Here is an 11953-nt window from a genome sequence, read left to right on the forward strand (position 1 = left end):
AACCACGACCTCCAGCCAATAGCTTAAAACTTATTCGAAACGTTAACAAATGCTGCCTACTCTGTATGGGCTTTATTACATATTTCTATCTACGTCGAACTAGCACTTAAACCATCAGACAAACCTGCAAAGTGTACACGTAACTTCGTGCTTTACATTTTTACTGCAATCGTAGGACGTTGAATTTTTCTGCACGTTTTAGCTTAGCACAACAAATCGCATTAGCCTGCTGGAGGGAGATTTCTTTTGCATAACAACAGATTGCAAAAGGTTATGGCTCTTTCCGTATCCTTTCTTTGTTTCCGTACGCTTCGTTTTTGTGTATTAGCAGCTGATGATGCATTGAATATTGTGACCTTGATACTGTGGATACCTACTCTACAGTGTTGTAATGACTTAATTCAATGACTTGACAAAGATGCACTTGAGTCACAGTTGTTAAATAACTTGACTTTAGTCGTTCTGGCAAAATGACTTGACTTGGACTTTAGTCATAGTACGATAACTTGCTCTAATCATGACTTGACTGGGGCTTGACTTGTTATTTATTCAAAAAGAATTGACTAGACTTTAGTTATTTCACAAATGACTTGACTAGCATATAGTCATTTGAAAATGATCTATTTACAACACGGCTATTTCAAAACTATTTACAACACGTCTACCCTGACTTGTCTGCAGTAAAACTCTGCACGCTCTACTGGAGGTAAACATTCCTTTAAACGTCACTGGTGCGATAAAATAGGGAAGCAGTTTCTTTTTTCACGTAGGTACGATTTGTTTACAGTAACAAGCCTTACGTGCACTTAGTCACTGTTTTTAAACTTGACTTTTCATTTGAAAAAAGTAACCGGAACTTCAGTCATTTAAAAATGACTCGTTTACATATGTAAAAACTCTATATAAAATTGAAAGTTTCAATTTCACCAATTTTGCCTGTTTGAGCTAAGTAATGGCGCCATTCAGATCGGATCGCCACACTTTTTGTTTAAAATATTGGGCATCGGTATCAGAATATAATGTCAGGTATCAGACATACCTAGCATGAATAATTAAGGCTTATAGTAGGCCACGGTGAGAATCGCTATGCAACCAAACCAAAACCCTAATAACAAACCCTGTTCTTATTTCACTGGTAATTAGAAGACCGTCTTATCTCTGCTTGATTAACCACGCTTTCCCGTGTTTTACATCGTTTCACAGACGAGCATAGCGCAAATGCAGACAAATAAATCCAGCCAGTGGCTTGATACAAAAGCGACGCATTAAAAGATTGCTGGGACCGTATGTTGTGCAGATCTTCAGTGAACAATTCTATGCCCTTCTTCCTGTTTTCAATTTCTGTTAAATTGCCCTATAAAAGGAGCCTTTTATACTTTATACAGGCTTTTCCTTAAATATAATTCTACTCCAGTTGGTTGGGGAGACTATATACGCATAACTGCTTGCAATGACACCCTCTGGTAAAACTTATATACTTTACAGACGTTCTTAACTGAGACAAGCAATTAGGGCCCATTACGTTCCGTCGAAAACTTAATTACTGTGAATACAAGTTTAAATGGGTTTATTTATCACCGGTGCTGCCTTTTTAAAGCTAACCTTCTTCTAATATTAGCTTAACAGCAAATTTTAAAACAACTGGCACACAACATTAGTTTAGGACTGTGATATGAACAACAGCGTTTGAGGTTTTTTTATTTTGTTAAACAGTATTTTTTACACCGTCATCTTCGTGCTCAAAAAACTCGATTGTATATTGGCAACCTTATACACCCAGGCTCAATCAATCACAAAAAGTGAAATTTAAAAATTATCTTTTCAAAGCGACTTTACTAACTTAACAATATTTTCTGTATTTTGCTCCCCGATTTACAAAGTGGTTCTCACAACACCCGCGGATCATGTATAAATAAGGCTAACTATAAAATGTTTAGACTAGTACACCTCTACCAGAATGACTAACCACGGCGTTATTGAGTTGCGCTCTAAATAAAGTTGCATTTATCTAGAACAGATAAAGTATATTACAATACAGTGTAAGACAGTCTAAGGCCTTTCGCTTTCAAGATTCGCATTTCTCTATTTACTATGGCCTGGTTATTCAGCCGAATTCCAAGTGAGTCAATGTTACCCGTCAATAGCCGTATCAACTGATTTACAAATTGTTTGTCGCGCCAAGATGGCACCATTTTCTACTAGTTAAGATGTTTTCGTAATGCTCCTTTTTGTTAAAAAACGTTTTTATTTCGCATGGATCGAGGTCGCTATGAAATTCTTCAGAGATTACGTTATAAAAACTGTAGACTTAAAAACGTGCTGTCTTTGGCCAAACTCGTGAGAAACCAAAGTAGAGTATAAAAAAATTTCCACTAGAACAAGGGACAACTAGGTTTTTAATTGTTGGTTTTTCTTAAAAACTTATTTCATATTTGAATTAGGCCGGCAGTGGTTCTTAACCGTGGTGCCGCGGCGCCCTTGTGTGCCATTTCTAATGCTCGAGGTGCCGGTGGGTATTTGAGAATTTTTAAGATTTAGTTTTTTGCTCAATTGGTAAGCTTCTTGATACACCATTATATTAAATGGCTTTTTCCTACATGTTTTTTTGTTGAGTGTGTTGTTGCAGTGACATTTATAGTGACATTTCAGTACAAATCCTCAACAAAAATTCCAGCCGTGGGTTCCCAAATCTATTTATTATTTTGAGGGGTGCCGTAAGCCATAAAGGGTTGAGAATTTTGTTCAACATTTTAATTTGTATTTAGTTTTTATTTGGGTAATTTCAAAATCAGGCGATTTTATGGTCAAGTTTTTATTTCATTAATTAATTACACTAAATGATTTTACTTTTTTCTAAAAAATGTTTACACAACCCGCATGCTAGTTTTAACATAATCCAGATGATTAAAAAAATAAGCCGCTGTTACCGTAAAGTCTCAAGATTTAAACGTTTTCAATAGAGCGTATATTAAAAGAGAATCACTGCACTACTGGTTCAGGCAGTTCAATACACCATCACCCCAAAGCAAGTGGGCACCTGATTCTATATTGCAAATATCTACGGCAAAAACTTTGGTAAACTTGTAAATATTTTATTTATAACATACGCGTAGAATTTTTAGATTTTTCGCTATGATTTTGTCCTAACTTACTTGGAGCTCTGTTTCAAACACTTTTGTACCCATACAATTTGTGACGTCATCCCTGTTTTTTCAAGTCCCCAAAAATCATGGTTTAGAAGTGTTCCAAAGTAATGTTTGCACCGGGGCCACAACTGACGAAATTACGGCCCTGCTCCATGGTTTTAAAGCACCTAACGTTACAGTCCTTCGCTAATCTACTACCTAACTGCCAGCAGCGCAAAACAGGATAACACTAATTTACGGAATGATGAACGGTCGGAATGGTCGGAACGCTCACAGAATTATCATCAAATATAATAACACTTGACCTACCTTCACCCAAACGCTAACCCCCACCCTAACCCAAATATTGTGCGTTGGTTTAATAATTGTTTTAATGGCGTAACACTTAAATTAGAGAGCGTTCCGACCATTCCGACCATTCATTATTCCGTAAATTAGTATTACCCCGCAAAACATGTAAATTACTGAGCACACAAAGAGAGGTTTACATAACCACCTTTAAATCCAAAAGCAAACCTAACGTTTTCGTGGTTTACTGGATAGCACGAAAAAGTATAACTAAAAAACTAACAGACTGGTCTTGCATATCGACTTAACCAGCGAATGGGTCACAATTAACAACAAAATTATAAGTACAATTTTATTACGAACACAATATATCGCGTTGCATATAATCGACTAAAGGCACAGCACCGGTTATAATTATACAAAACAGCAATATTGAAAAGCCAAGTCAACCAGCGTATGAACGGCAAAAAAAAATTTCACTTTTAACTTTTTTTGTTTAATAAGTCTGAAAATCAAATAAAGTTGTGTATAGTTCAAAAAAGCAGTCGTTGGGACTACCTGTTATAACAATAACGACATGACGTATTAATGCCTTAACAACTCTCATAAAAAGAGTAAAAAAATATATATTTTTTAACGACGATTTTACACAACTTCGTAAATAAATACTTTTACATCAGGATTAATGCCCTAAAAAAACGCAAGTTAAAACGACAGCATCGCCTAAAATTGCTATTTTGTCTTTTTTAATTCGCCAGTCATTGATCTGGCCAAGTGGTTCCCAACCTTCAATAAGGTGCACCAGCCCTCAAGGGAAGTCAGGTCACCAAACTACTGCCTGTGGGCCGGAAGTTAGTCCAACCGGACCGCTACATATTTTATAATCACAGAAAACAGACGGTTGAAACCTTGTTCTAAGCAATTCCAAGCTACATTTAGACAAAATGTAAACTAAACGAATTTGTTAAAGCTCACAACGTCTAACGATAAAATAGAGTAAATAAAGTATGACACATTATTAATGGCCGGCACGCGATCGTCAAGTCCTACAGTTATTCAGCCTTTTATGAAAAAAAATTGGGGACTCCTTATCTGTAGTCCAGTGGTTGCCAATATACAAGCTCACTACAGTTTTTATTGCAGAGTTAGGTATATATTTTTGGTTTAACGATATAATCAAGTTAAGATGTTGAAAATGAATGCAGAGTTATTCGAAACGTTTAAAATGCTACCTACTTCTGTATGAGCTTTAATATTCGTACTACGTCTTATTACAACCTCCAGCCATTATGCTCATAAGCTAAAAAACACAAATTTTACATCCTTCCGGCGATCGCCAATCCTTACAGTTATCCGTCCTTTTATGAAAAAAGTTTGATGACTCCTTATCTAGTCGAGTGGTTCTCAACCTTTAATGAGTTGTACTAACTTCAATGGAACTCACGTTTCAGAAATTTACGTCACAAAACGTCACAAGGAGGCCAGGTCACTATAAGGTCACCAAACTACAGGCTGCATAGGTAATTCTGCCAGCCCGCTACCTTTCAAACATAAATAAAGAAATTTACAGTTGAAAAGTTGCCGACTGCAATTCCAAGCTACAATTTGATAAAATGTAAACTGAGCGACAATTTATTAAAGTTCTCTGCAGTTTTGGTGCATTTCTTTTGTTTAACCGGCCCTTTATGGAAAAGTTTGGTAACTCCTGATTATCCATGGGCTCTAAGCCCCCTTGCTCACGTTTAATAGATATACGTCGCAGAAGGGGGGAGGTCTTTAAGACTAGAGTTTGTGTTTAACTTGCGAATAATTAAGGTCTCTTTATGTCCAAATGGGCCCAAAGACCATGCACTGCCTTTAACACGTCCCTCGATACCTGGGTTAAAAAACCTAGATCTAGTCGTCCCATCCTCCAGCCGTCATCGTATCAATGTCGAAAGTGTAGCCAAAAAGCTCCATTTCCCGCGCGTAAATCTGCTTTATCTTCTCTACCGTTGTACGATCCAACTGCGAAAACATCTCCTTGATCTTTAGCGCCTCATTGACGATGTGGTCGTCGTCGGCCGCGTTTAGCCGCCGCATGGTGTCGTACCTAAGCTTGGTGCGCAACAACCAATCAGAAACGGCGGCGAAAGACTCGGATTTGACGATGTAGTCGAACTGGAAGTTGCAGGGGTGGCAAGTGGCAAGAATGGGGCGAAAATGCTCGTCTAAGTTGCGTGTGTTCGAGCCATGGTCCGCCACGTAGCGCATGAATGACTTCCAGGGCATAAAGTGACCGGTCCTGAAGTGAAAAGCAACAATTTTAAGCCTTAATCTGGTAGTTTGACGTCACATTTAAAAGTAAACGAAATGCGACACATTCGAGAAATTTAATAAAAATTTGGCACACTTTCTACATTATATATAGGCCTACATATATATATATATATATACAAAGGCCCTTGAAACCGATACTTAACTTAACAGAAAAATCTTAGAAGTTATTCAACTGAATAGTGCATAAGTCACCTCGTAACACATCCGAGTATTATTACGTTAGTTCTATACAGGGCCGTTTCATGTCTTTTTACTTGTAGAGGCCCTCAGCCACTAAGACTTCGGTGCTCTATATGTCAAATTCAACTGGTGTTACATGTTATGTAAAATCGAATAACTAAGTTTCAGTACTCAATTGATGGTCAAGTAATGATAAATTTACTTGATTTTTGTTTCGGAAATACTTCTCATATCTACAAACATTTATAATGAGGTTTAAGATTATACCTGAGAAAGAAAAATAAGCAAGAATTTATTTCAACCGGTCCACTATTGAGGTCTGAGTCGTCTGACTCACGCGAATTATTTCATTAAACACTGAGCCACCATTTAAAATTCGGCTGTAAATATTTCTCTGGTGCCCCCTTCCCTTGGTGCCCTAAGCACGTGATTATTTTGCCTAATGGTTAATCCAGGCCTGCTGCTGTATAACCACAACTTGTTGGTAACTCAATGAAAGACACACACATGTATGTGTTTATTAGCAACTGTTATCGAGCCCCTCGGAAGCTCGTTGACCAACGATTACGGCTTCCGTAACATTACAGTACATCAAAAAGCCATTGCAGACTCACCGAATCTGTAGATCTTTGATTCAAGCAGGGCAGGCAGGGAAAAAATGACCGGATAACTGGAGGTCGTGAGTTCGAACCTCACTACAGTCTTGCTATTTTTTTTAGCCTTGTTGCATCATTGATCGACAGATTTGGCGAGTCTGGGTGGCTTTTCAGCATGTAGTATTGTTCGTAACTCGAATTCCTTTTAAACTTGAGCTAACTCACCCGTTCCAGTGTCCATACTCGGACGGGTAGTTTTTTAGCATCGGGTAGGCCCTGAATAGGATGGTGTAGTAGACGTTTTTCATGAACTTGTCATTCCAGCCCGAAATAAGACGACCGAAAGGATGTCGGACGTTCACCAAGCGGATAGTATCGTTGTCCTAAAAAAAAGTCAGTTCGTAGTCGTAAATATATTAGCAATTAAGGCTGTTCAATCATTTCGTAACCCAGATGACTTGACTTGGACTTTAGTTATTTTGCGAATCACTTGACTTGGACTTAAGTTATTTTGCAAATTACTTAACTTGGACTTGAGTTATTTTGCAATTCACTTAACTTGGATTTAAGTTATTTTGCGATGATCTTGACTTGGACTTGAGTTATTTTGCAATTCACTTAACTTGGATTTAAGTTATTTTGCGAATCACTTGACTTGGACTTAAGTTATTTTGCGAATCACTTGACTTGGACTTAAGTAATTTTGCAATTCACTTGACTTGGACTTAAGTTATTTTGCGATGATCTTGACTTGGACTTGAATTATTTTGCAAATCAATTGACTTGAACTTAAGTTCTAAGGCGACCAAAATGATGTCGGACGTTCACCATCCGAATAGTATCGTTGTGCTTACAAAAAAGTCAGTTCGTAGTTGTAATTCTACCAACAATTAGTATAGCCCGAAAATATCGGATTGGAGTCGATACTAGGATTTTATTGGTGCCCATCAGTTTGCTTATAAAATTCTTGATACAAACATGGATTGCCGTCTACTAAAGAATTTTCTTTTTTTAAAGGTAAATTTCAGACCAACATATTAATTTTACCCTTTGAAAGCAACTAAACGTTTTAACGGTAAATCGTGCATTAATCTTTTAAAGAAGAGTGAGTTCAGAAGTTTCAATTTTCTTAATTAACTATAGTAATGGCGTCTTTATCGGATCGGACGGCTGATCAATTTGACAAAATATATCGGGTATCGGTGTGGAATAACAAATGAAATTTTAGAAGGCGGTTGTAGCCTACGCATATAAGTGGATGTATTTTTTGCAAATCCCTTGACTAGGAGTGTTTTTGTTTAGTTTTTTGAACTGACATTAGAATAAATTAAGTCACTTCGAACTACTGTTGGTGGAAGTAAGCTTGGTAATTTATATATTTGTGTATGAATGTAATACTCAGTGGTCACTCAGTGGAAAGCAGTGGTCGGTACACTGTGGGCCGCGGCCTAAATGTGGGCCGCACAGCCGTTTTTGTGGGCCGCGCGTTACTTATGAATAGCTTAGTGTTGTAATGTAGTTGCGGACCGCGCGAGAGTACTTTCATTGCACTTTCTTTTAAAATATGGCATAGAAATTTTATAATGGATCAGCTTAGAAAGGCCCACGTGCCAAATGTGGTCCTGAGAGCCTGTCGACCTATATTTTTGTTAACTTTAACTATAGGTAAACGCAATTTTTTTCGCGCTTCGCGCGTACCGTATTCTTTTGGTTTTATCGTAGGCTATGTTTTACATGACATGTAAAACATAGCCTACGATAAAACCAAAAGAATACGGTACGCGCGTTTGGCAAAAAAAAAAAAAAAAAAATATGGGGGGCAAAAATAGCGTTTTGCCCATCAAGTCGCTATGTAATATTTAAACTTCAAATCAAAAATCCTGAATCCGCCACTGTTTTCATAGTAGTTTTACGTATAGTGGGCCGCAGTAGCTCTGAAAAGATTACTTTGGGCCGCGACAAAAAAAGTTGGCAGACCACTGCTCTAAGGAGTGGCTAAACTGCAACCGAGTTTATGGGCAAACATTGTTTGGATGTGGGTCAATAATGGCACCTGTGCCTAACTAAACAGTCGTATCAACGTCGGCTAACTATACGTACGTTATGTTGATCATTTATCGACATTCTGTTTTAAGTCAACAGACCTGAATTGCGCGCCGTAAGGCATTGCGGTAAGTGGAATATTATGTATTGGGGTTTACCAAGAGACTCTCATAAATGATATCCTTAACGCGTGGGCTACATTACATACTATATAAGGTTTGTACCCACATTTTTCGTTCAAAGAATATAGTCTTTGGAACACTATATACGGATCTGTATAAAAGTTTAATGGTGAAAATAACGGCCCCAAAAGACGTAAAAAACGACATGCTTTATTATTCAAACGTTTGTGCGACTTGTGTATATAAACGGGTGTAACTGATGTGGCCTTCATATCACTGATCATGGCATGAGCATTTGCCGAAACGTTTGAATAATAAAGCATGTCGCTTTTTACGTTTATTTGGGCCGTTATTTTGACCATTAAATAAAGTATTTGTTTTTATATATACACAATTTTCTTAATAATAAATTTCAAAGCCAAAAAGGTCGAGTAGATCGACAGCATCTTGATTAAGACGTTTCGATACGAACTTGTATCATCTTCAGTTAGTAACTGACTAGGCGTTGAAATTTATTATTAAGCTACATTACAGATCCGTGCATAGTGTACACAATTTTTTTACAGTGTAAATTCAATCTAAACAAATTTAAACATGTGAACTACTGCAGTCGGCGAACCACAATTTGGAACTACTGCAGTCGGCGAAGACAATTTGGGGCCGCCACCATAAGTTGAGATGCACAGGCTTTAAATATCAGCAAAAATATAAGCCCAAGTATACCGATCTATTAGCAGAAACGGAGTAGGATATCGACCGATTTAAACAGTTAATCGAAATATCGGACAATAAAGTCAAAATATTTCGAGCGAGAAAATTCGTGTTTAATAATTTTCTTTTTGGCACGTATTTCATACAGAAAAATTGTATAATTATAGGTTATCTTGATTAAACAGGTTATCTTGGTTAAATTTACACTGCTACTCCTACTACCATGCAAACACATTAAAACGTATAAAGGAGTTTCTAGTTGCGGGCCAAAACCAAACTTGGAAAGGTCTTTGCGGGCCGCACAAAATGTTAACTAAGAATTGAGTTATTTAAGTGTAAGAACAACTTTTATTCAGGCTGGCCCCGGATCTTTTTTGCGTTTAAAAACGTGTTTAATTACATTTAGGAACGTAGAAAAAGTTGGCGCAAAGCGCGCAAAAAACGTTAATTTGGTTTAAAATTCCTGTTAAACACGTCGTCATCCATACTACTAATGAAAAGTGTATTTAAACTACTTTGGGGAAATGCGATAACGAATATATGCTCAATATTTTTAAATACGTTTTCCGTTTGTCCGCGCCGCACTTGGCAGCCTTTCGCGGCGCAACGGTAAATAAGCGCTGGCCTAGTTCAAAATTGACAAATACGGACGAATAAAGATCATTCACGCGAGCGCGAAATTTTTTTGCACCTAGGTAGTTAAAATAGTCAAAAGTAGGCTATTTGAAATAAACTCGTTTCCAGTTTGTCAAATAGGCGGCGGGCCGGATGAATTACATGAGATCCGGCCCGCGGGCCGTCGGTTGCCGACCCCTGGTGTAAAGTAACAATATTTACATCGGTACTGTCTATTACAGTGGTTATAATTCTTAACCTTAGCTAACCTGTCGGATCCCTATGTCATTCTACAAGCTTTCGTCAAACCGTATCATTTTCAACCAGTAGGCAAAAAGTGCATCTTTACTAACAAATAAAAGTTTTCTTCAGAATTGGATCAATTACATTAATTCAGTTCAATTACAGTTACAATTACCCCCTTAAATGTTTTAATTATTTTACAATTACAATAACATTAAATCCTGTAACTCATTACATCAATTACAATTGATCCAACTCTGATTGGCTTCCCTATAATTCTTTTAATCTAATTATGAAAGACCAAACAAAGTAATTCTTGGGAACAGTTATGCCGCATTTACATATGTCGCATAATATGTAACACATATTAACACCAAAGCTTACGATTCACTATGAAGAAATCAAACTTCAATGTTTCCTATTGATTGAAAAAATTGGAAAATTAAGTTAAATTAGTGATCACCTCTGATAGATTTCTTCTTTGCTGTATTGAAAGGCCTTTGTAATAGACTTCGTTTCCTTTGGTAGCCCTCGTGTAAAACGGCTGCGTTTTGGCCGCTTCAGGTTCGCGGAAGTGCCAAAATAGATCGTGCCAACTTGAGCTGCCAGCCTTGAGCGTTACGCACATCAATGCCTTGCGATCCAAGCTTGCTATGAAGTTAACGTGTGGGGCACCTGGATGTAGTGTAAGGCTGTTGTTGTTGTTGCTAGCATGGCACAAGTTAGGAAATTGGAATAAAATGAATCTAAATTGGATCTAGAAAATGATTTTTAAAGTTTTTAAATTTAAGCTCAGTAATATAATACCATAAATTTGGGTAATGGGTACAACTCTATATTTTACGACCTGAATACTGTGTTAGGTTATTGTGACTATACCAAGTCTGTAGTGAGTGCATATCACAAGTTAGGTGATGGGCTTAAAAGATAGTTTTTAATCAACATGTTCTACCTGAAAGTCCATTTTTTAAGTTGTGTCAGTTCAAGCATCATCAAAACACAAGGTATAGGTCAGGGGTTGGCCACCTAAATTATCCGGCCCGCCGCCTCTTTAACAAACTGGTCACGAGTCCTTTTCAAATACTTTTTGACTATTGTAACTACGTAAACGGAAAACAATTTTGCGCTTTCGCGCGAAAAGTCGTTTTTTTACGTTTTGATGCTGTCTTTTGAACTAGAGATCACAGATTATTTATGGTTGCGTCGTGCGTCGCGTACAAACGGAAAACGTATTCAAAAATATTAAGCATATATTTTTTACCATTTTGATTTTTTGATTTTTGGCAATTGTAATAAAACCTTGCAAGGAACAAAAGAAATGCCGGTAAACCAAAATAAACCGCGCTTGCTTTGCTCGCCAGGTGTGCCCGGACATAAAAGGTTAACAAACACTGAACTAGATTAACTACTAAAGTTATCGCGTTCCATCAAAGTAGTTTTATTACACTTTTTATTGGTAGTATGAATGGCGACGTGTGGACTCGAATTTTAAACCAAACAAACGCTTTTTTTTCGCGGTCTGTGTCAACATTTTTATGCCCTCTGTGATGCTTCTGTAATGTAGCAATAAAAGATCCGAGGCCCGCCTGATTTACAGTTGTTCCAACAATTTAATAACGCAATTCTTAGTTAACAATGTGTGCGGCCCGCAGAAACCTTTCTGAGATTGGTTTTGGCCCGCGACTAGAAA

General features: G+C 37.4%; 1 protein-coding gene across 1 annotated transcript; it reads right to left on the minus strand.

The window, feature by feature from the left end:
- Positions 1-3966: 3966 nt before the first annotated feature.
- LOC146131828 (carbohydrate sulfotransferase 9-like) lies at positions 3967-11253 on the minus strand. The gene is made up of 4 exons (XM_083397082.1): positions 11216-11253; positions 10727-10970; positions 6755-6912; positions 3967-5718 (listed from the first exon to the last, which is right to left on the minus strand). The coding sequence occupies exons 1-4, from the start codon at positions 11251-11253 to the stop codon at positions 5331-5333; spliced, it is 828 nt and encodes a 275-aa protein (XP_083253208.1). The 3' UTR covers positions 3967-5330.
- Between the last annotated feature and the right edge of the window lie 700 nt (positions 11254-11953).

Source organism: Ascidiella aspersa, chromosome 9, assembly GCF_963924565.1.
Source record: "Ascidiella aspersa chromosome 9, kaAscAspe10.2, whole genome shotgun sequence".
Taxonomy (NCBI): Eukaryota; Metazoa; Chordata; class Ascidiacea; order Phlebobranchia; family Ascidiidae; genus Ascidiella; species Ascidiella aspersa.